General features: G+C 35.0%; 1 protein-coding gene across 3 annotated transcripts in view; it reads right to left on the reverse strand.

The window, feature by feature from the left end:
* Positions 1 to 6,349: 6,349 nt before the first annotated feature.
* The window catches only part of IKZF2 (IKAROS family zinc finger 2), a 155,517-nt gene continuing 135,127 nt past the window's right edge, over positions 6,350 to 26,739 (reverse strand). For 2 of the 3 annotated variants that reach the window (XM_025405613.1, XM_025405611.1), the window contains 2 exons: positions 20,558 to 20,701; positions 6,350 to 14,772 (listed from right to left, as the gene is read on the reverse strand). In XM_025405613.1, the coding sequence (XP_025261398.1) occupies positions 14,048 to 14,772; positions 20,558 to 20,701 (869 nt within the window). In that variant the 3' untranslated portion in view covers positions 6,350 to 14,047. The remainder of the gene's footprint in view (positions 14,773 to 20,557; positions 20,702 to 26,739) is intronic. The other variant, XM_025405612.1, reaches the window with a different exon arrangement.

A 26,739-nucleotide genomic window follows, 5' to 3' on the forward strand; every position in this document is an offset into this window, starting at 1 on the left:
TTTTTGGACTCAGCTTAGTTGTGACTTCTACCAGGACATATTTTTCTTAGTCTCAGGCTGAATTAGGTTCCCCACCCATTTGTTTCCATAGTATATTTCTTTTATATTTATGGTAATAATTATCATGTTTTATGATGCTTAATTATTTGTTTGCTTCCTCACTGTAAGATTTTTGTATCCTTGAATACAGGGATTGTGTCTTATTCGATATTATGTGCTAAGCACCTAGACCAGCACATTGGAAGTACTGAATAAATGAATGAACTTCCTACAGTATTTAGTCAAGGGGCTTGCACGCAATAAATACTCTACTTCCTAAATTTTAGATATTTTTTCTTGTGGACACTGTAACAGGAGCCAATCATTCAGAAAGAAAGAGATAGTATCGAAAGAAAGGACAGAGCTTATGATCTACCCAATTTTCCAAGTAGACTCAAATTTAATGTTGAGAACTAAATCATCTGCACATTCTATCCTCGTCTCATCCTACAGGCTAATTCTGCAGACTTTACTTAAATTTCTCCAAGGACACAAAGTGGCCTTGCTAGGAATCCTAGAACAAATAATGTCACTGAGCCAGAATCCTAGAAAGAATATGTGGATACGTTGTTCCCTACTTGTTTTTTATACTTCTAGTACTACTTATCAGGCAATGTTTTCAGGGTTCTCAAAAGAAAAAAAGCAAAAACCTTACATCTTTAAAGGATAATATTTTACTCCCTTCACCTTGAACTTAGGTTTAAATTAAAATTATCTTGAATTTAGGTTTAAATTTAGGTTTTAAAATGTGTACATTCTTTCATAATCTTGAGATACTCTATGTTTTATATCACTCAATAAAATGATAAGGTTTTTTTTTTTTTACACTTAGGTCCATTATAGTTTTACTTTACTTATAGTAAAATATTCAAAGGCCTTGCTGTCATGAAAGGTGTTGCTACATATAAATCAGGCCTGCCTGGTACATAGCGATAAATGAGGTAGGATAAGTCATTCACTCTTACTGTCATTCAGATGGCCAATGATGGAGCTGTCCTTGTTTCTCCAAATAAGTTTTATTATGGAGTTCTGCCATAATAGTCTTGACAAATGGAATGAATTTAGGTCTCATAGACCAAAACAAATTTAGAAGTGTAAAACAGTCACTAGGCCAATTCTCCCACCTATTGCATTTGTAATTTACATGGTTCAAAATATTGAAAATTAGTCTTACAAATAAAAAAAGTTAAAAAAAAAAAAAGACTTTGCTTCTGAGAAAAACGAAGGTTATTTATAACCCAGCATACAGAGAACTAAAGAACAAACAGCAGATACATAGAAATAAAAAGTCTGCAGATTTAAAACATAGCAAGTGGCCAGGTGTGGTGGCTCACACGTGTAATCCCAGCACTTTGGGAGGCGTAGGCGGGTGGATCACCTGAGGTCAGGAGTTTGAGACCAGACTAGTCAACATGGCAAAACCCCATCGCTACTAAAAATACAAAAATTACCTGGGTATGGTGACGGGAGCCTGTAATCCCAGCTACTCAGGAGGCTGAGGCAGGAGAATTGCTTCAACCTGGGGGACAGAGGTTGCAGTCAGCCAAGATCATGCCATTGCACTCCAGCCTGGGCAACAGAGCAAGACTCTGTCTCTAAATAAATAAATAAATAAAACATAGCAAGTAAATAAATTATACTAGTTGTTCCCTAATCCTGTGCTGGTGTATTATTATAGGTGACACTTGCTGTCCAGGGGTAGGCTGATAGATTGCCATTACTAATACATGATGCTTGGATGTGCCTAACTACCATGGGACACTAGTATTGCCCAAAGCTACTTATAAACTTCCATGTGATGACTAATAATTGTACTTGAGTTATACACACATTGGAAATGTGGCTGGCAAGACCTACTGATACTCATATGAACCACGTGAGTACAGAAAGGAAAATACATAGCCTTCATTATCTTGTTCATTTCTGGGAGTTCTCAAGTGCTTCTTTTTTTTGAACTGGGCTGATCATGCCATGTTTATGTTCTAAGAGTCAGAAAAAGGAGTATAATATAATTAACCCAAACATACAGAGTATCCTAACATACTTATGACAGATTGCTCATTTCAAAATCCCACAGCATTAAGATAATCTACATTGATGGAATGACGTATTAGTAGGCTTTTTACATAGCTCAAGCTCACTACACTATGTCAAGCTCTTTAGTGTTAAGATTTTGTTCTCTATAGATTGGAAACTATGAACCAGGATAAATTAATCATTCAAAATATGTTAACACAAATGGGCATTTAGTTAAGGCTGAGAGATATCATATTGAATATGGTGGCTAGTCTCTCAATATGATGCTTAATCATAATTTTTAAGAGTCAAAATGACTTTTTTTCTAATTAGAGCAGACAATGTGTCAGCATACTGTAGTGTGAATTGACTATATTATTGTGCACTCATTTTTGCAATTTCAAGTAAAAACAGGAAAAAGCATAAGGGATCTAATACAGAGCTCATCCTTTTTTCAAAAGAATTAGGTGATGACCCATTTCATATATTAAAGACCCAAGAAAGCTACTTAAATTCTTCAAGGCAAATAAAGAATATATTATTTCCTTTACCCTTGCCTGCAGCAGAATTTTTCTCATGCTTGTTATGTGATCAAGTGATCACTTTCTTAGCTATAATCAGACTTGTCAAGACATTAAAGAAGAAAGCAGCAGACTCTGGGCTTCTACTTGCAGCTTGGAAAACGTATTAGTGTTATGGTATAGCCAAACTCCCATTTGTTAGGATGACTAAAAAGTAATTTGGCTAAGAGCTTGGAAAAACATGAGTCATTTGCTGTCCCACTTTTTTTTCCTCTTGAGTGTTATCAAATGATAGTAATATATATGCAGTACAATCTGAAACAAACAAACAAACAAACAGTGAAGGGAGGTGGAGTGGGGAGGGGCTGTGTAGAGGGGTGGAGTGAGGAGAAGCAGAGAGAAAAGAATAGACTGTTTGAAGGCCAAAAAAATGTTATTTACTTACATTGGAGAAGTAAGACAAGGAGAACATAATGCTAGGTGTTACTACAGCAACCATCCCTTGAAGACTGAGGAAACTTGTCTTGGCTTTGACCAAATGGTAGTACATGTCTCATTCCTAAGGACAGACAACATAAGGTTGGATTTTACCATAAATATATCACTCATTTCACAATGAACAGAGTTGGGGTTGAGGGCGAATCTTGATATTGCTCTATGCTACAGAATTAACAGTAAAGAGATAACTTAGTAGATAGGTTTTAGCACCTAAGAAGAATAAGCACCATCTCCAGGCTGCTGATTGAATTTGGAAGACATAATGAGAATGATATCACTGAAAACACTAGGATATCACTGACAGTACTGATAAACTTCCAGTACTGATAAATTCATAGATTTAATGATGAGTCAGGTGAAGGTTTTCAAATGAAGATAAGGCAAAAAACAAAGTATAAATATTGGAAAGTACATTCTGCAATGAAAGAACTAAGGAAAATGAGTATGGGGATGAGATATAGTGATTTAGAAAACGGCAAAGAATTCCATCAACTCCGAAGGAAATTTAGTAAGTAATCAAAAGCCCACATTTATTTAAATTGGGTCACAAAGGGGTCTTTAGAAGACCAAGCTAGGATAATTTATTCATTTAAAAAATTTCTGCAACAGTATTTTAATTTCAAATGATTTTTGCCTTGCTACTTAATACTATATTTCTCAGTCCTAATGACTATGCCAGTGAGTTCATTTGGGATAATTCAATTTAAAAATTAGAAAAACAAAACATTACTTTTAAAGTATGCCTGCTGATTCTCTTATTAATTGGGTTTATCAATCAAATGGTGGATAAACTGGTTTAGAAATTAAAACACTAAACTAAGTATATATGGAATTAGAGTCTAGTTTTAGCATTTTCACTGATTGGGGTGCTTGTGAACAAAATCACAACCAACCTGAATCTGTTTCCTTGCCAATAAAATGAAGATAAAGTATCAGATACCCTACACTTTCCATGAGCATTTTGAGAGTGAATTAGATAAAGTCAGGAACAATCGTGCTCATTTGCAAAGTACTTGTAAAAAGGGGTATGGTTAAAACTCACATATTGTGGTTGCTTTAAATTTCTCACATTGAAAAATATTGTGTTTTATTTAGAGTAATTAGAATTGTGACAGGGTCAAGGAGAACAGATAGATATTGATCAAAGTCTTTTAAGCTTTTATGTCCACAAAACCAGAACCAATAAGTGGGCCTAGGGCATTGATACAATATGAACTCTGTTGCCATTCCCTCTTAGCTAAATTCTCCTACTTCCCAATGAAGGGTTTTCACTAAGTATTCCCGGTGGAGGCAGCTGATTCCGATCCCAACTCCATCTGGTGAGGTGAAATGACAACACAGTGACTCCTCCCTCTTTCATCACAGGCTTACCAAAGGCCCCATGAAATCCAACACAAATACTCTTAAGTTACTTCCCTTTTACCTTTGGTTCTTCCTCTTGCTTCTTCACAGACATTCCATTTGGTTTGATGATCAGGTTCATGCAGCTCTTCTAAGGATTTCTAGAACAAACAACTCAACACTAATATGGGCAGTATCCGTTTGTACTGCTTTGAGGGATTTGTCCTTTGCCTGACAAATTTCAAGTTAGAAGCACTTGGTCTGATCGAAGACAGTTTAGGATTATAAAGCAGCAATAAGAGCAAGAAGAAAAAGGTTAACACATTAATATTTCTCAGACTGAACACATCTTTATTTTCCAGGATCTCCCTCAGGTTTTACCCATTTTTATATGGGATAATGGATGTCCAAATAACTTTGTCCTCTTTGTTGATTTCTCCCATTTGCCAGTTAGGCTATTTTATTGAAATCTCTCCCTTGGGTATAGTGCCAAACAGGAGAAAAGAAGGAAAATTCAAATTCACCAATTGTTAGCTTCGTTGGAACGTCTAGTGAAGTTAAATAAACACACTGGGAAATTTCAGTAAGGGTATTAACAAAAAAGGGGATTTTCCTGGAAGTTTAACGGGTCCATTTGGAACCCCCTAATAGCAGGAGGGAGGGTTGCTAAAATGCTAGATGAAATCCTTTCACCATGTGGTTCACACCCCAAGAACAGTCTTCTGGCTTGAGCATGCTGATAAAAAGTCTTACAATCATATCAAGATTTAAATTATTTATAATTTCTCTGACCATATTGCAATTGAAAAGTCAAGAGCATATGGCACATATTTCAAGAAATCCTTTTCATTTGGCTCCTGTTGATATAATACACCAGGGGGATTTGATATTCCTTGCTGATCTTGAAGGAATCCTTTATAAACTTAATACTGGAGGATGATTTGGTAAGTTTTTCTTCTTTTTGCTTTGCTATTTCACTTCTTTACATCCTCCCCTGCCCAAATTCGCTTAGTATTTTGAATTATGATACAGTCAAGGCAGGAAATTTTTATTTGAATTTGTGGTATTTTTCATTCTGTGTGACACGTGGAAGTGAAATTATTGGGGAATGTGTAAGTATCCATGAAATTCTATAAATACGTATCAATGAGGAAAAACTCTAACAGCTATCTCAAATGTGATGGTGGAGTTCAAATTGGCCTGAAGGATAGTGGATAGCTAACACTCAATAAAATGAATTTGCAGTCATATATGCCCTTTTGCATTTCTGGTTATGAAGATGTTTATAACAGAACAAATTTCTCATGGCAAAAGATAAATTACATTTGTAAAATCTAAGAAACAAAGAGATATGTGTGACTCACGTAGTGAATGTACATCAGGAAGCAGAACTGGCAAACAGTTTTTGCCAGTGTGATTGAATAATTGCTATGACTTCTTAATTTTATCTTTGTCTGACTTCTAAGAAATGCTGGTTTCTATAGCAGTAGTGTTATTCTAGTAGTGTTATTGACCATATCAGAGCACTCAGACCTCTTGTGTAATTTAAGTGCACTACTATGTGCTTTGGAGTAAGTCACAATTTTCTTTCCTCAGGTCTATTTTCTTCTATACAAAGGGGATGGGCTCTGATGTACACTCCTCTATTTGTTTTAAAAGTGAAATAAGATACGTATGAAAGCTGTCTAAAGAGCAGAGATGTCATTCTTAACAAATCATGTAATATTTTGTTCTCTGCTCTGGTGGACTACGTAGCAATGATGGAGGTGACTAATGACTGAGATGTAGTTTGTGGATATCACATGTATCCAAACCTCTGGAACCGGAAGTGTGACAAATACACAATGGGAATGGTAATTTAAGCCTGGTATAGTCAACAGTTTAGTCTTCTGTATTTGGAAGACATGTTTGCGTACAGAATTTTCACCAGAAAGTTTTTATAGCAAACTTTTTATGTCAGAAGTTTATTTTATTGGTAAAATATTAAATAATATACAGAATTAAAAACTGCACTTACACTTCTGAGAAGAAATAAATCTTGGACAAATTATATGCTTGTTCCTGAGATTCCCTAAATTTATTCCAGTAGCTGTGCACTCAGACAGTACAAACCTTTATAATATAATCCTTTTCACAAAGTATTACAAAGTTTCTGCAGCTTCTTTAGTTGTACACACATACAGACACACACTCACACATGCATATACAACACTCATACACATATACACAGTAACCACATACATGCACAGAACATGTATGTGTGTGCATTAAAAACAAAGAAAATACAAGTCCCACATTTTAGTCTGCAGTGATAAAAGTGTTTAGCGGAGGTCTCCAAATCAGTATGTAGTAGAGTGACTTGTCACACAGCTGCAAAGACTGTTTCAGTATTTCCATAGTAAACCTCATTTTCTGAGGTATGGTATTTGAGCCTTAAAAAAACTACATTACACTTAGCAAACCTGACGTACAAGGTCTGGAATTTTAACTTTACATATATATTTATATATATATATATATATTTCTTTTTTAAACAATAGTTTTTATTTCCCCAAATTATTAGTTTGAAAAAAAATGAGGTTTACTGGTTTGACCTATTTTTTTTTTGTTTCTAAAACACAAAATATCCTAGAAACTGTCAAGCAATTAGTCTTTAAAATAGTCTAATTACCTTTGGTATTGTTAAAGAAAAAATATCTAAAACGGCCAAGACACATACTGTACAAATGCGGAAATGCAGTAACTGCCTTTAAAAGAAATGCCAAAGAAATGTTATCTTTTAAAAAAACATGTATTTATATTACAGCAGTTTAACTACAGGGACACAGGTATAAAAAAAGAAAATTAGCACACTACATATAAATACGTATAAGAAAAATACTTCTTACTTAAATTTGTATGAAAACAGGACTGCTCCAAATATTTTTTAAAAATTTTTCTCCAATACGTGATATGTAAGTGTTTAAAACTCAGCTAAGTGCTTTGCTTTTGTTTAAAAGTTTATTTCTAAAAGGAGAGAAGTGAAATAAAAATATTAAGTATTAGGTTCTTAATTTAGAGCATTGGGCGAGGGTCTAAGAAGGTTCAATCTGTAAAAAGTTCAACTTTAGGACACATTTTTCAAGCAAAAGATTACTAATTTCCATGGAAATTTAGCCTAAATAAAGATACCATGAGATCAGACTAGTGGTTTCCACATTCTGTAATCTTTTGATTGTGGAGTGTTTTTCTCTTTGCTTGTTGTGTCCTTTAACATACTATGACTTTTATGAGTTTCTTTTTGCCATTAGCTAAAGGAAGAATAGGTCAGAAAAGAAAAAACAAAATCACCATAGTTTTTAAGACTTCAAGGGGAGTATTGCACTTGTACAGAAAGAAAAGAATAGTATCTTTTTAACTAATAGCAGAAGCAATCATTCTGGGATTGCAAATAACACATGGTCTAAAAGGTCCAACTATTAACAGCAAATATGGGGCCTGGAGACCCCCTCCAAACCTGGAATATTATTATAGTAATGTTAAAGCATTTTTCTCCCAATTAGGAGAAAGTTAAGACTCTTTGCTTTACATTTTTAACACCTTTCTAAACACTTGCAAATAACTGTCTAGTCTTTCATGATATACATTTTTTGGAGGAAAGCCAAATCAGAATGTAAAATCCAACAATAAAGGAAAGCAAACAGACTATAACAGGATTACATAATCTCTGAAGTAACGTTTTAGGTACCCAATATTTGAAAGTGAAAGTAACATGAGGGTTATACAGCTTCCTATTTTTAATCCAACCACTTTTCTTTTTAATAGAAAACTACACTTGAGTATAAAAATACGTCAGCAGATTATACAACCAACAAAAATCACGAACAAAAAAATTAAGATTAAATTACCAATGAACTAGAAATAAAAGTTGATCTAATCTTCAAACTTTTAGGAGAACAGAGAGGTAAAGACATCCATAGACAATGACAGAAGGGAGATGGACAAAGAAAGAGGCTGGGGGAGATGTGACAAAAGTTAAGAGATAACAGAGAGACCTTTGTTACACAGAAAGGGAAGGGAGTTATGCTTAAAATCAGAATGCTTCACTGTCAAAAATTTTTAAATCACAGTTTCAGAATTTGAGCTCCGTTAAAAAACAAGAATAAAACAACAACAACAAAACCCAGATCCCTTCCCTTGTTACAGTGTACTCATTTTTTTAAAAAAATCCATTTCCAGTAAATTAAAGTAAGTAAAATCTTGGTAAGTGCATAGTAGGGGATTCAGTGACCTCCACCTGCTCAAGAAGCTTTTCTTACTGTGTGTCATTTGAGGTAATTTGAAGGCCCAATTCACTGCAAACTTGCTTATTTGTACCTATACGAAGTTATATGCTGTACTTTATGTGGCTTAGCAGAGGGCCTCTAGATTTTATATTGTGTTCACAATAAAAAGGACATCTTAGAAAACTAGTCATTCTTGTACCACTCTCTGTATGGGATAAAGGTTAATACACAACACATTTATACAGAAAATATACAAACGCAGTATTATGGGAGGAAAGCCCCATAAACAGAATTATGAACTTATTCCTAAGAGTGCATGTGAAAAATATCCTCAAACTTACAGTACAGCAAGATAAAACTAAAAAGCTAGAAATAGAATATTACATAAAAACCTTATGGAAATTCCAAAGTTTAAGGTTTCTGCAATAAATGTAAAAATATTCAAGGTGTCATTATTTGGCTAGTAATACACTATGATAAAAAGAAACACTAGCATATCACAGCTTCTTGGTCATATGCCATTTGTTTTGTATAACCAGCAGCTCATTTTTTTAAAAAGCTGTCATATCCTAACACGCCCATTGCAAGTAATACACAACCATGGTATGAAACCATTTGAAATTATGCTTTGGAGAATAGCAATGTGATATGACTGTTCAGTTTTGCTTTGTTCAAGGAGAATTAATTACCTGCTTTTTCACATTATTCCATCAATTGTCAATCTCTTTTCTAACAGATTAGAAAATACAGATTCCAAGACTAGAATAATACTAGTCTGGAGATGAAAATCCAAATCAACACTGTATTTTATTGACCAAAAAATTATCTAATAAATTCTTGTTTGATACAGGACTTATTCTTCCTTACAAACAAAACAAAAAACAAATTATAATTCAATTCACAGGTAAAGTTTCACTCTATATTTTACCTGCATAATCTTGTAATCATATTCAGAAATACTATGAAACTAAAAAGGTATTATTAAAGTCTAGTTTCAAAATTTCATTTTCCTTTTAACAGCTGAGCTGAAAATTTCTCTATTAGAAATTGCTCTAAAGATTTGCCCTAAAAACACAGGGATGAATTATACAGTGCTCAATTTTAAGTGATTTTTAAAAATGCATATTAAAAGTATTGTAGAACTGCGACAGCTAACCAACACTGTCAATGCATTTTAAAAAGGCACCAACATAAAGAAAATAAGTATTCAATACCTTAAATTCAGGATTTAGGAGGCCAGTTACTGTATATTTTAATTATTTTGCAGAAACTGGAGAATTAAAAATATTTCTAAGATAACTTTCATATATACAAACTTCAATTTCACCCCCTCCCACATTTTTTTTTTCTTTTGGATTTGGGGAATTTTCTGGTTTAGAATAGTCTTCATTCAGATAGTATTTATTAAAATAATATATAAAATATAATTGATGATAAACACAAATGTAATTTATCCATTTTTGGACGTGAACAATCTAAAGTTCAAAAACAAATCATGTAGCTAGTACCTCTGACAGTTTAAGTTCTGCCTGAAACTAGGGGCACACAGTTTTTTGTTTGTATTTTTACAGCCCCTTCTGCTCCTTTTCTACCCTAAGAAATCATTTTGGAGATAGGATGAAATAAAATTTGGAAGATAGTGAGAACATAATTTTCATCTAAATGCCTTAATCTGATGTAAATTTTGTTAAACATTTATAAAATACCAAAGACTGCAGGGTTTTGTGAGTTGTACAACCGAGATAAAAACTACAAAAACAAAATACTGGACTCACTAAACTATTCTTGTCTTTCTCTATTTGCTAATAGGTAACTGTTGATAATATTTATTTTCTGTATTTTCTTCCTATTCCAAAAAACTTTACATTAAATATCTTTGAATTTACATCAAATCAGCTTAATCATTGTTTGTTTCACTTTGTTCTGTAGGTAGATAATAAGGACCCAAAGTTTTATTTAAGAGTTGCCACTGGTCCTAAAGACACACTAGTAACTTCTTTAGTGATTCCTATTACAACCTGATAAACTAAACCCACCTAATTTCTTAGTATTAACTGTCATTTAAATTCTCTGTATGTTTTCGCAATAAGTCTGATCACTCCAACTGCTTTTTTTTTTTTTCCATGAATTCTCTTTAAAAGAATGTGTGTGTAATACACACACACATATACCCTATGATTCATACATACGTATGTAGGGGAGATACTTTCTACTATGTAGCCAAATCTAAATCGTAGTTTCTTATTTTCCCAATTTTGTCCCTTTAGGAAATCTCAGTGGAATATTTCAATGACTTGAAATGTCTTCCAATCTGCCTACTGGTCCCTTTCCCTGTCTTAAAAAGGTCCAATTAGAATGGCTTTTTATGCATGATTCATCACTATTAGAGAGAGGCTAAGACAAAATTCTGGGCAAAATTAGGGCAAAGCAACGTGATGAAATTCTGAACTTTTGCCAAACTGGGAAATACAGAAGATAACCCATTTTCATGCTCCTCAAATAGTTTCTGTAACGTGAAATCTCACCTAAATAAACTGGGCATACAACTGTTATGTAAAACTTGATTTATTTGGTGTCTGACTCTTATATTTATTTTTAGATGCTACAACCTTGCGTATTTCCTTTTGTGAAGGCATGCAAATATAACCATCCAGAGTTTCTCCAAGAACACTATGTCCACAAAAATTCTTTCTGACCCACAAATTTGAATTGACCTTGTCCTCATTTGTCCCTGCCACACCCTGAGCCATATCCACCTCTTTCTGTTCCTCACGAAGCTAGGAAAATACAAGTACATGCTTGTAGCAAATGCACTCCCAGCTACTAACTATCTTCAGTAAAACAGATTCCCAAAAAGATGAAATCAGAAAAGGTAAGTGCCTAGCACTGTCTTCATCAGGGAACTACACAACTGTTTAGGGTCCACCTAAATTCAGTTCCATCCCGGGGCAGGTAGATACATGAGTGTTCGTATATTGAAAAAAAAAAAAAAAAAAGCAGGAAGAAAATTCATAGACAATGCCAGCAGAAATTTGCACGCAGCCAAAATTATAAACATATTGACTGACATCCAAATGTTTCCTTAAATTGCAGTAAAAGACAAAATTGTGAACCTTAAAATTATTTACCTCATCCAAAAGGAAAAAAAAATGCCATTCCAATTATTATTTTATTATTCAGGAATGGTTGGCAGTGGGCGGGTGAGAGAGTCTCAAAAACATGCTTTAACTTTGAATAGGTTGTATGTTCACAATGTACCAAGGCATGCAGAAAAAAAAAATGAAATGGTTGACATTCTATATATCTCTGTTTTGGTGCATTCCCTTAGATTTAAAGGGGCACTTTGGACATTTTCCCAAAAATAATTATGATAGGGACTGGTAGAAGAGGGCTGAGTTCTAACAATTTTTGCCTAGTTCTAGCTTTGTTAGTGCTTAGAAGTGCTTAACTTAGCTGGTGCTTACCATTTAAATAGCAAATGGTGAGCTGGAAAATGAGTTAAGAGCAGTATTGGGGCCAAACTTGCTTATGTCCACAATTCTCTTGACTTGGTAATTCTCATACCACACTGTATTAAGATACATAATTTCAGCATCCTATTTAATGATCTTTTAGAGTAGTTATCAGTTACTGCTTAACAGAATTTCAGTATTCACAAATGGTTATCAGATAATCCAGTCACAGTCAGGCCTGTCCTCCCCAAACAGAATCAGTAAGTTCTGCCTTCCAAGTATGTCCCCCTAAAATGACTTGAATCAATATCACTCGGTTCCTCCCCTCTAATGTGGTTGGACTGCAAAGAAAAAACAGAGCACCCACATAAACGAAATCAAAATCTGCACATGAAATATGGCAACCTATGCCATGTAAGGGGAATTCCATACTAAGGGATTGAGATTCATTTCTGACAAGGACTTACAGAGTTAAATGTTTTGGAAACAGAAAAATGTGCAGGACCTTCCTTTGGGGGTTCTGTCACATTCTAGACTCCGAGAAGGGTAAAAGTAAACTTTCTTATTTTTTTGTGTCTTTTATCTGTTGTCCAATGTACAGGTTACAAAGAAGTCCCATTCCCTTTTTGCAGCAAGAGTAGTAAATACTACTGAAGAAATACTAAAATAAATAGCCCTAGTTCTATAACCTTTCAGGGTTCAAGTTACCAGATTCAGGTCAAATTAGCAATTGCTCTGAGGAGATTTTGAAAGAAATAGCCAACAGCAAGACTTTTAAGACCTTCTACTCGAAGAGTAAAAGATGAATGAACTATGGACAGAACACTGGGAGGTCACATCTTGAAAAAAACTAGTGAAAAGAGAAATACCAGAAAATGGATTTCTAAGTGGGTTTTCTCCCCCTACTGTTAGCATAATTATATTTTTCTGCTGACTGGTTAACACTGATCAAATGCTGATAAAGTGACAATCGTAAGCATACTTTTAGAAACAAATACATATACTATGCTGCCATCACATTACAACTTTAAAAGAAAACCTCTCAAACAAATTTACGAAAGTAGAAGTCCCTCCCAGAAATTACTGACTGCCTTTTATCCACTCTTAGACCATATGTTATTCTGAAAACTACATAAAAATACTATTCATTAAAGGTGTTAAAAGTAAGGCTGCCAGGGTGTCTATAAAATGCCACTCATCAAAACTATGGAAAAACAGTGCTTACGTTTAGAAAAATAAGCTCACAGGACCTCAGACGTATTGTAGGTGGCCCTTAACTACCTGTAGTTGAAAAGTTTTGCTATATGGTACAGTGTAAAACATATTGAATTATAAATTCCATAGGGGAAGTAAACATAGAACCCACAACAACAACTCAGCTCATCTTAGGAGTTATCACTGAAAATAACAATGTGTTTTGTGTTCCATGATGTCTGAAGAACAAAAAATTGGTTTACAGTTTGAAACACATTCTTCTTTCAAGAATAAAGTTACTTATACCATTTTAAACCACCAAAGTCCTACCCAGAAAACTCTAAACTTTCCTGTCTTCCATCATAATCCTGAATATCAGTGGCAAATCAGAATCTCTTAGGTGACAAATCTTTATGAATCAAGTGATTTTTTCAAAGCATGATCTGCCTTAGTAGAAATGGACTGCTTTTAAATTCCCACAAAATAAACAAGCCAGTGATAAAGAAACAATATTTCCATCCCTTCTCTCTTCTGTTTCTTCCTCATCATAATTAGGCAGAGCAAATGACACTGCGTCCATAAAATAAGAATTATCGACAGTAATAATATTAAAAAAAAATAAAAGGTATGTCAACATCTGAGGGAAGGTGGGATTGTAAGTGCAGTATTTCTTCATGTGCAGTTCTTTACTTCATAGGGGTCCCCTTTGGAATGAAAAGGCCTAGTGGAATGTGTGCTCCCCTCGAACAATGTGTGATGAAAACTCATAACGGTCCTGGCTTCTGTAGCCACAGATGTTGCATTCCAGTGGGTCCCGGTAGCCATGGCAACCCATGTGAATGGTGTACATGACATGGTCTAGGAAAAGGACTCGGCAGTGCTCACACTTGAAGGCCCTAATCTGTTCTCCTTCTCCATTGAAGACCTTGTAGATGTCCTTCAGAGAGCCCTTAGGAGCCTTGGTAGTATCCAAAGCTTTGACATCCTCCTTCATGTAAGCTGGGCTTTGTTTCCTCTTGGGATTTAAGGCAGGGTTTCCTTGGTAGGACTGGTGGTCATCATGGCTGCTTTCTGAGTCAGTGGAATCCAGGCAGCTATTGCTGGGAGAGGCCTCTCTTTCCTGGGGTCGACTCTTTGGTCTGATGAGAGAGATGGGGCCATCCATGTTGTTTTCATGACTATCAGCAGTTTCCCTGCTAATGGGTCTTTCTATCCTATTTGGATGATAGACCTGAGAATAAGCTGAGCTTATAACCGGGGCCACTTCAGCGATTGTGCTTGGCGGGTGCTGCATCAGAGGGTGAAGGGCCTCAGCTCCAAGGTAGGTGATTGCATTGTTGATGGCTTGGTCCATCATATGAGACTGCATCAGCTCAGCCTCCTTCTCATATGTTAAGTTCATATCAAAGTGAATATCTGGGTAGCTGAATCGCATGAGCTTTTCCCCTGGAAGGGAATGGGAGGTGAAAGAAGTTTAAAAAAAAAAAAATTAGTATCAGATTAAAAATATGAAAGGATACAAAGTTGACTGATTGCCTCCATTTTTCATAATTTGGTATATATTACCAAATTATGCTCAAGTATTTGAGCAATTCTGCTGATGCTCACACTTTTTTTTTTTGAGACAGAGTCTCACTCTGTTGCCCAGGCCAAAGTGCAGTGGTGTGATCTCTGCTCACTGCAACCTCCTCCTCCCCAGTTCAAGGGATTTCACGCCTCAGCCACCCAAGTAGCTGGAATTACAGGCATGCACCCCCATATCTGGCTAATGTTTGTATTTTTAGTAGAGATAGGGTTTTGCCATGTTAGCCAGGCTTGCCTAGAACTCCCGGCCTCAAGTAATCTGCCCACTTTGGCCTCCCAAAGGGTTACGATTACAAGCATGAGCCACTGGATCCGGCCACAAATATTCTTGACATGAAAAAATATAAAAGCAATAAAAATTTCATAAGCCCTTTGCATTTGTTCTGATGCCGTCATGAGAATGCATTTAGTCTGAAAGAGATAATTGAGTCTATTATATTTTCATTTTCTTTTAAAATTCTCACTTGAACAGAGCTCAAGGAGAATAGGAGGAAGAATAAATACCCAGTAAAAATAAGTCAGAGATTATGATTGATTTTGCATAAAAGTGAGAGTGATCTTGTTATAACAGATGGCACCTCACTGTTGTGTAGGGTTAAGTTGTTTGATTCAGCCACTATTTTAGAAAAAATATATATAATCCATATATGTCATTCTGGAGATTTTTTAAAAGTCACTATTAAAATACTTTTAAAAGTTGTACCACCTAATACAAATGAATGAAATTTAGGGTTATTTAAAAATAAAATTAGGAGTTATTTCAAAAAGTATTTGCTTATAAACTTGGAAAATCTTGTTTCATTGTTTTGCTTCTTGAAATTGATATTCATTTTTATGTCATTCTTTCTTATTTAGACGTGTGTAGGTGATGGTGCTGGTATGTACACCCATTGCTATCTTCCCATACCTTTTCTTGATTGAAGTATGTTTGTAGTTTTTCCTTAAATATACACCTTAACAAATATAATTTTACTCCAATATTATACATCAACATAATGTCTGACTGATAACTATAAAAGAGTTTTGGTGCTTGCAACAGGAAAAGCAGTTTTGATTTTTAGCCACATATTGCTGGTTTTGAACAGAATATTTCATCTTTTAAAAATTCTGTCCATAAGACAATGTGGTCTCTATTTACCAGTTACTTTTATAGGTAAATCTTACAGATAAATGCTTCTTAAAAACATATGTGAGTTTCCTATAAATGGTTAATATGTTGTTGTGGATGGATGCTTAACTTGTAATTTTGATGGAAAAATGTTGATCTACAGGCTTGCATTCTAGAAAAACACACTAAAGTAGATAGCATTATTTCAGATTTGAAGAAATGGCCTCTAAGTGAGATCAGTGTAATGATTAGAGTAATAAAAACGGAAAGATAAAATGAGGAGAAATATTTCATGGCACTCAACTTAAAATACATGCAATGTCAAACATTTCAAAGTTAAGCTAGACAAACCTGATCTATATTCTCAAAGAGTTTACAGTTTGGAAGGAACAATAGTAATTTAAGGATAATTTATGACATAGTGTGATATGTGTGATGGGGTCAAATAAGAGGAATATTTAGCACATACTAGAGGACTAAAGAAAGACTTCTTGAAGGAAATGGAATCAAGGACAAGAATGTGATTGTAAACATTAGCCGAGTGAAGAAACATGAGGTGGAGCAGCTGGTAGAAAGGATCAGAGACAAGAGGGCATGGCTTATAAATGAGGAATTACTTATACTTCAATAAGGCTGAGAGTGGAAACAAGTGAGAAAGACAAGTTAGATAATATAACGCTAAATATGCTAAAAAATTGAATATTTCCCTAAAGGAATACAGATTGAAGGGGATAAACAGGGAAGTGCCCTGAAAGTATTAATTTAGCAAAGGGGTTTAGGAAATTGTTGCTGTAGGTTTCTGGCCCAGGTTTCTGGCCTAGGAAATTTAGTGGATGACAATGAGATAGAAAAGATGATGAATTCAGTTTGGGGAGGACTATGAGTAATAGTCATGTCCAGTAAGATTTAGTCTCAAATTCAGAAGACAGACCTGAGCTGGAGATGTAGAAATGAGTCATTGGTTGACAGAAAGCAACTTCTGAAGCCAAGGAAATAACTGATATCACCCAGGTAGAGTGTGAAGGGGATGGATCAAAAATAGAACCTGGAATAACACAAAGATTTTTCTGCCTATTCATAGATCAGGGAAAGTGGGGTTTGCACTGGGCCCCATGTTTAGGGAGCCCTGGGCCCTTCTCAGGAAATGAAGAGCTTGTAGGGCCAAGGGAATGTGCTGATCTGAAGCTCACTCAGACCCCAGAATTCCTTGACCAAATGGTTCTGAGCCTGCTTCTAGGGTCTACACAGTCCTCTTCATAGGGTCCATAATACTTCCTACCAACTGTGCTACTGGTAAGTACACACCTAGGCCTGATGGCCAAGGCACTGGTCTTTATGTACAATGTAGAAAGAACCTGGATGTGCAGACTGGGGTGTCCACACACGTGTGTGTGTGAGACCCCTTTTGGTAATGGAGAGAACTAGCAGTGGGTCTAAGAGAGCAGCCTAGCTGTAAGCCAGTGCGTGGTTCTGCTCATGCTGCCAAGGTGTAGTGTAGAGCTACAAGAAATCTGAGAATTGCATATTTATTTGAACTTAGTCAAGTTGGAAGGGTAGAAAATACGTTTTACAGTTAGATTAATAATATAAAAATATTTAGGCATATGAATGGGGGCCTCCATTTGGACTTTGCCCAACTTGTACAGCTGTTAAGGATAAGTCTATAAGGAATACTGAGCACAGTCAGAGAGAGAGAACAGTGTTATAAAAAAACAAGAAAAGAGTGTGTTTCCAAAGGAATTGACTATTCAATAGTGGCAGACACTCTCTAGGAGCTGTGTAAGATACTGTCTTAAAAGAGTCTACTGGATTTGGCACTACAGAAGCTAGTTGTGACCTCAATGAGAATAATTTCAATGGAGTGTGGGAAATAAAAACAGGTTGCATGGACTTGGAAATGAGTAGGAAAAAAATCATATACAACAAGCACAGAGATTCTTTCAACAATTTCATCTTTGAAGAAAAGGAGACTATAGGTGTACCTGGAAGGAGACGGGGCTTAAAGGAAGATTTTTTTAAATTATGAGAATTTATTGCATTAAATGCTGATAGGAAATGGCTAATAGAGGGGAGAGGTTAAAAATGTAAGTGAGAAAGAGGAAAAATAATAGTGTGAGGTATCTGGGGGGCCAGGATAGGAGAATTCCTATGACAAGAGGAGGAATGAACTTTAATAAGAAAGAGGGATAGTTCTTTCATTGAAATAAGGAAAAAGGATAAAAGTATTTACATGGATGCATACAATCCTACAGAATTGATAATATTATGTTGAAATCATTTCCAGTGATTTTATCCCCTGTGAACATAGATACAGGATCACCAAGGAGTGAGACAGCATGTTGCAGACAGTAGAGAAGGTTGGCACTGTCATGGTGGAGAGTAGGAGAGATGATTGTTCAGGGATGGATTAAAGGAGTGCTGCTCCATAGCATGGATGGGCCAGCTGATATTTGGGATCAGTTATTCATTTATCTATATTGATGCCAACTCATCAGCCTGTGGAATTTTCTCCAAAAGTACCAGATGTGCAGGCTGGGGTGCACATCTAGTGAGATACAAGTATGGAAAGGATGCCCAGTCAGTTTTACAAGAGAGTGGGGTTTCACCAGGAGAAGGGGATGACAGATCAGCCAACAAAGCAAGAAAGGCAAGAATATTGGCAAGAGAGATGTACATGTGATGAACCATGGAATCTAAGCTGAATAAGAAAAGAGAGGGAGAGACAAGTAGATATGCAGGAAGTTCAGGGATCATTAGTCTGGAGAATTTGATAAGGTCAAAGAATAGTATTTAACTGAGGCACATGAAGAAGGCAATTTATAATAAGTGTGGAATGATGAAATTTTTTGTTTCAAGAACAATAATAGAAGTAATAACTGTGGCTACTGTTTGTTATATATTACTAGGACAGAATCCAAATAAAGAAAAATATACTCTCAAATTCTTAATTAAAAATATAATATATATATTTTAGAATCATAATGTAATTTTCTAAAAATCTGTCCGTCTTTTCTAAGGAATGCAGTGAAATAAAATTGAGAGTAACATCTCTAAGTCAGGAAACATGACAAAAATGTTACAAAGAGTAGACTATATAAATTCAGAAGACAGAAAGAATAATAATATATTTTATATTTTTCCAACTACACTAGAGTCTAGTTAGATTTAAACATTTAATGACATCCATCAAAAAAATCAATATTAAAAATAAGTAAACTGGCTGTTTATTTCTTTTTTCTTCATAGTTACCCACAAGAACAGAAAGAAAAGTTACCTAAAGCCTGAGGCAATCCTTTGTGTATAACTCAGGGGCTTCAACTGACATAGTATAAACTATGGCCTTTACAGTCGCCCTTCGGCCGTCTTTCAATGAGTTCTCAATAAATCCCTCCAGCTAGTCTTAGAGTACTATTTTGGTGATGTGTTAGTTCTTCAATTTCAGATTAAAAGGAAACCTTCTTTAAGTGTTTATTGAAGTAATGGAATTGTGTTAGTCTCTCCTTACTGAAATAACCAAAGCAAAGATTTTTCTCTCAATCACCATTTAATCAGGATGTCCCACAATGATGACACTAGAATGTGAGAATCTGTTTGAATATTTTTATCCCACATTAAGCCTGCAAGAATCGATATATTATATATACAATGAATAACAATTCTTTAACAATTCTTTTCATTGAATCTCTATTATTCATATTTCTTTTAAAAAGTCCATGCTTTTTGTATCCTCAGAGACACTCTATGACTTACAGCATGCATTCAGAATGATGCCAACATTGGGCGTATCAAAGAATATCTAAGGGTTTGGAAATGAAAAGGGAAAGTCTAAATATATGATATTTAATCTTTTCAGTTCAAAATCATAGGCTGGATGAAAAAACAAAGATCAAAATATAAAATAAAGATCCAAACATGAAACATCTTGAATGTAGGTTGCTGCATTATTTTTCCAATACAGAATTTTGGGGAAAAAAAAGAAAAATTATCTTTGTTCCAGACAAAATACTAAAATAATTAACCCATTCATGCCTGAGGTTGAATTTTTTTTAATTTTTGCAATCAGACCTTGGTGATGACCTTGAGCAGTGGGATATAAATAACTCCCACATGCTTAGCTTTCCAATAATGGAACATTAGGCATAAATGTTAACAGGTTAAAAAAAAAACAGTTAAAAACTGGCACTAATGAAAATTTTAAAACAGATTACAAAACTGGCCAACAGGCTGGACCATTTCTCTTTTGTATGATTATTTTTTAAACAAATTAATACTTTCTATTTTACATGTGATTTCACTTTATATATCATCACATTTTGAGTGGTGACCACTATCAGTCTTTATTTCTTTTTGTGTGTTTGTGTGTGTTGGTGTAAGTGTGGTGCACACAGAGTGGCAGAGAGTAGAAAAGAATAATGGAGAAAAGAGATGGGTATTTATTTCATGAACTGAAACACACCATATATATTTCTAATACATGGGAACTTGCCTTTTCCTATTAAAATCGCCTTGCAAAGAAACAAAAACATTTGTAATGCTTACCCACAAACTTTTGTGGAGTGGAGCTTTTACGTTTTCCCATATTCCCCGTGAGCTTCTCTATGACAGCAGGTCTCTCGAAAGGCACCAGAGAAATATTGTTGTCCATAATAGGCTCTTGTTCCTTACAATCTTCCATAGGAGGTACTATACAAAACCATAGAAAAACGCAATCTGATAATTTCTTCAACATTTTGGATGATACAAAGCTGGATTTGCCATCTCAATATGTGTTATAACAGCTAGTATGCTTGAATAGAAGCAAGTAGAAAGAATACCTTGTAGTGTGAAAGTATACTCTTTAAATCTGCACACACACATATACACCAGAGGATTTATTTTTATTTGAGTCTCTCTTAAATCCATGACATACACTGTTGCCACTATTGGTGGCAAACTTGTTCATGTGGTTTCTCATCTTATTCCCCTGAAAGTGTTTTTAGCATTGACTAAAATCAATACTACTTTTAAGACTGCATTATTTTCAAGGCTTTTAGAGTTTATTTTTTAAAAACAATTTAAAAACAAGTCAACTTGTTTTAGAGAAAAGCTTAAACAGACATACAAAATAACAGCATGATATTTAACTATTTTTCTTAACCCATGTATTTTCCTGCAGCATATTTTCTATTTGATAGGCTGTTAGCCTTATTGGCAGTAGCTTAAATACCTGTACCAAGCAGCCCTCATGAAGGAGAGCCAATTCTGAACATGTCTATGCACAGTAAACTGTGGCAGCTTTATGATTGTAATTTATTTTAAAAAGAACTCTTCAGCAGGAAGAAGAATCCATTTCCAAATTGGCACATTGGCTCACTAAACTACTGCCCTAATTCATTTGACATACACTCTCCAATGCTGTTCCCTATTCATCCCATTTGTCCAAGTTGCTACAGGCTAATATGTTAGCCCTTAGACACTGACATTCATAGTGCAAAGAACTTACAACAGTTGTTTTTTGAGTAGAAATACCACCCAAGGATGTTTAATTAAAGATAGGGTAACAACTCAGACACGGCAAATCAGTTGATTAAAAACAGTGTTCTCAGGAAAGAACATAACTTATTACTTGTTCTTTATTATTGTTGCTTTCTCTAGTTGCATTTGTGCCAGCACTGTTTGGAAACCTAAAGCTTTCATTTCTTAGAATAATTTTACTTGTTCAGTATGCACTGTAAAAATGATTTACTCTGATCCTTTCATTTGTATAAGATAGTCCCACTGTGTACAAAAAATGTCTTCTCATTTATAAGGGGATCCTCTTGGCAGACACAAAAATAAGTGAGAAAGCAAGAGATGAAAGTTAGGAAAACCGAGTGCACAATTCAGTTGACGTATTTAATAACCAACAGGTTGCTAATTTTGAAAAAGTGAAACATAGTGTGAAAAAATGTTTTCATGATTTGGACATGTTTAAAGAAATCAACATTCCATCCAAGTTTTGATTAACCTATAGATGGGTCAGAAAAATTGAACTGTAATCTACATTTAATAAGAAGTCCTCTGGCTATGAATAGCAAGGGATTGTGCAATCATTTGATGTTAATTTGGAGAAAAATTTCCAAGGTGAGACTGAGGAACAAGGAAACACATCATTGTCTATAATATATAATTAATGATGTTATCACATTGAAAAAGTATGTCCCAAGATATTATGTATAAAACATTATATTCTCTTTTAGTAACAACTAAAAAAGTTACACAAAAGCCAAAGAGTCAACAAAAAAGCAAAGAATTTCAAAAACATTCAAGGATGACCACAAAATTCACATAAGGGGAGTCAGAAGGGTGGCACAGTGGTGGTGGTGTGGTGGAGAACCAGGTAATAAGATACAAATTATGGTCAAAATCTTAACTTTTTGTTTGGATGATAGATTTTCAAACACTTACTACATTATTAGAAGTAACTATAAAACTAAAAAGCAGTCCAAGTATGGACCAAAGATGAAAATATGTCAGAGACCAAGATCCAAACTGAAAGAATTTGGAAAGAAAAAAAAATGTTGTTGTAAATTTTGCTAAAAAACTAGCAAAACTGGTTAACGGGTTTGCCCCCGAAATTGAATATGCTAATTTGTTCTGAAATGAGTAGTCCAAAACCTGGCAGTTTTGTGCTAAGTTTCACCCTGAATTTTCATACTTGAACGCATTTAACACTCAAAACGAAACCCGGGTGTGGGAACTGTCCCACACCACATCCACCTCAATTCAGATGATTTGTCCCCAGTTCAATGAAGCTCATGTGAACTGAAAATGATGACTTTGGCAGAGTTCTGATCTAATTTCTACTTTACAATAGCCCTTTTCATGTCAAAAATTGATCTTGTTTCTACCACATCGGCAATACTAATAACTGACGTATACTATGTGCTGTGTGCTGTTTTAAGGCTTTGCATTTAATAATTAATTTAATTCATCCAGAAACCCCATGAAATAGGTGTAGTACCATCTTCACTGTACAGATGAGAACACAAAGACCCATAGATGTTAAGTAATTTCCTCAGGATTTACATCTGGTTAGTAGAGAATGTTATTACTACTAGGAGTCTGGATCCAGAGCCTGGCTCAACCATTATGCTATACTATTCTTTGTAGAGGTATTTTGGGCATTGACTTTTTATAAACCAGTCAGACATATTTGTAAGGTCTGCCATTGGGTAAAGACCTGATATATTTTTCCTTGATTATGTAACCAATCTGATTTTTTTTGCTTCACGGATCTGGGTGCAACTCATCAAAATATTTCGGTGCAACTCATCAAAATATTTCTGTGTATATGTTGCTAGAAACATAAAACAAATTCCATAGATATCTCAATAATGCATTAATCACACAGACATTAATCTGGGCTAAAAATATACCAATAAGGTAACTTCCCCTGTTTGAACAAACTTCATAACCAAACATCCTCTTTGACCTTATATTTGAGGTTATAACAAAGATAAAAACATAATTCCATTAGATCACTGTTTCATCACATTGATAACCATAAAGGCAAAACCATAGGTGTATTCCCAATGTATCCTTTTGAAAAACCAAACAGTTCACCCAAATTCAAATTCCAGGAAGAGCGTCTGAGGTCACATGTCTAGCCCCTGGGCAGGAGAGGGCAGAGTACCTGGACTGAGGGTCCCACCACAGCTACATGCAACAGGAAAGTTCTCTAAAGGTAAATGGGCACTCTTGTTATCAAGAGAAGGAGGAAGGGATGTCAGGCAGGCAAAAACAACAGATGTCTTCTATATTGTTGCAAATTTTCTCCATGTTACCCGATCTAAAAAAAAACTTTACAGTTATCTTAGTTATTTTCTTGACAGGATTTGGCAGTGCTGACACTTGCTTTGGCTTCTGTGAAATCACTCTTTCCATGTCCCTACTCTGCTCTTACTCATCTTCATGAAATTTTTTTCCTGCTAGTGTGTTCTTGGCCTTCTTGATGTCTCACTCTGTACTTATCCGTACTGCCTTATTAAAAACTACTATGTTGGGCCACTACATAAATTATGATGGATCCTCTTTGTTTACTACTCAGACCCCTCTCAAGAGCTTGAGATCTATATATTTAACTTCTTCCTACACAGTTTTACTTGGCTATTTCATAGGGACATAAGAGAATATAGTATAAGAAGTAAAATCTCCATTTACCTTTCTGTCTTCTATTTTCCTAATTACCATATCAGTGAATGACACTACTATTTACCCCATCAGCTATGCTGGTCACCTGTGGAAAATCCTAGATTTCTTCCTTTCACCCAGACTTCTGCCTCTCCTCCTCCCTACCACATCTCTTTACAAACACACATGGAGGTACCCCAAGTGTTTTAGATGCTACATTGGTAGCTGTTCACACATGTTGTTCTTTCTTCAGGAAACACCCTTCTCCATTTATTAGTTCACATTTTTGCTTTTCAAAACTAAGCTCAAACATGAATTTCGTGGGAAATTCCTCTTGGATGTCCTGCTAATTTAGGTATGGCCTCTCTATCTCCATAATGCTTATCACATAGTACTATAATTGTTGTTTTACTGGTCTATCTTCCAATAGCTGGTAAATAACCTCAGGGGTTGCCTTCTGTTGTATTTGTGTCTCTAATACCTTTTATGATACAAGAGAGATATAATATTCAATGGATGTTCACTGAATGATGTCACCCAATGGAAATAAGTCAAAAAAGCTCACTCCAAAGTTTGGGGGTGCCCAATAATGCCTCTATACTCAGTGAAAAAGAACCTCCCTTTCCCCAACAATTCAAAGCATAAACCTAACAATATATATAGATTTTAAGCTGGCTATCCTTCTGCTTTGCACTTTCATTCTCATCTTTAGGTTGCAGTAAAACAGGTAATAACATAGTTTGATTTTAAAGTTTTTTCTTCAAGCTGAATAGACTTGAAAAAGCAACATAAAGATAATATTGAACAAGATAATCTGCCATAAAACCTAATTAAATAAGATAAATAATCTGCCCTAAATCCCAATTAAATAAATAAGCTCATCAAACCCAATTAATTATATAAATTATCTTTCATAAAACTCAATTGTTATCATTATTTCCAAAAGTGTGAGTCATGATATTCCTCCTTTTTCCTCAAACTCAATCAACTTTTCTAAGAACATTTTATTCTACCTCCTAAATATGTCTTCAATATTTCACCTTGTTCTCTTCTCTTGCTGTTGCCTTTTCATCTTTTTCTTGGCATTCTCATTTCCAGTCTCTCCTCATACCCTACGCCCTGCCTGAGGTAGGCATTTATCATGTATCCTCATTGGAGACATTTTTCTTGATTTGACTACCTCATTAATAACAAATTTGGTTACCCTAGTGGCCCCCCATCAGTTACACAATGAAATTCAAACACTAGATTAGCAGAGAAGACTCGGTCTTTGCATCACAACCTACTAATTCAGAAGCTTCACTTCCTACCACTCCTTAAACTGCAGTTACATTCAACATCAGAGAAGCTGTTAATTATCTTTTATATCTCCAAGCCTCTTCTTCTCCCTGAATATACATTTTCTGTATCCTGCCTGATTTATGCAATTTTTACTCATCTCTCATGTTTGGATTGAACACTCCTGCATGTAAGAAGCCTCTCTTGACTTTGTTCCAGAGTTAGGTTAATTCTGCATCTATGTTCCCACAGAACTGTGTATGCATCTTTATTAGAGCTTTTGCTCCATTGTATTTTATTTTCTTAAAGTATGTATTTCCTACCAGACTATAAAGTAAGTGTATTAAAAAACTGTGTCCATTTATTTTTATATCCCAGAATGTTCCATATAACTTGGCAGATAGTAAGCTCTTGATAAATGTTTTCTGAGTAAAGTGAAAAATGCCTCTTTTTCTTTAAAAAATTCCATACTAGAAGAACAGCATAGGGAAAAACATGTTTTGGAAAAGACAGACTAGGAAATATAACTATGTCAGATATTTTTTAAAAACGAGTAATAGTTAAATCATTTCATGGAGCTAATGGCAACCAAAATGATGGCAACTCTCATATCTACCACAAAAAAGGAAAACAAATAAATAAGATACAGCAAGAGAAGGGGATAAATGTAAGTTTTATCGTGGTTCTGTTTAAAAAGAGACATATGCCAAGCTATTTATATGAGACATATGTTAATGATGAACTCTAGCAGCATTTTACAGAACCATGTTTTTCTCTTACAGTATTTATCAACTCCTACCTCATATGGCCAATTTCCCATTAAGCATGTTAATAAAAGGAAGAGAAGATTAAGGATAATCTCAAATTATTGTTACAACAAACCCAGAAAAAGTACAGTATGAAATGGCATGAATATAAAATTATGTGGTTAAAACGATATCCAATATTTAAGAATATTTGGTTCTGTAAATGGTATCAGAAGCTACCCTCAACCCCTTATCCTCTTTGGTTTTACCCTCTGCTCTACCTACCCAGTGCCCCTGCCTCTTTCCCACTTTCCTCCACTTGGTTCCAGCTTTCGCACCACCTGTAAAGGGCCTATGCCTGTGGAGGGCTAAGCAATCTGGGGAACAGGGGTTAAGACTGAGGCCCTAGTTGTTTAGAAGACATGTCTTTGCTTTCCCCAAAATGCACTTGTTTAAATTTTTCATTAGCATTTGATTCTCTAAAAGTTTAGTCTGCCAACAGATAATTAAATGTTGATTATAATAATTTATTTACATTTTACCTCC

The sequence above is a fragment of the Theropithecus gelada genome, chromosome 12, assembly GCF_003255815.1.
Source record: "Theropithecus gelada isolate Dixy chromosome 12, Tgel_1.0, whole genome shotgun sequence".
Classification (NCBI taxonomy): domain Eukaryota; kingdom Metazoa; phylum Chordata; class Mammalia; order Primates; family Cercopithecidae; genus Theropithecus; species Theropithecus gelada.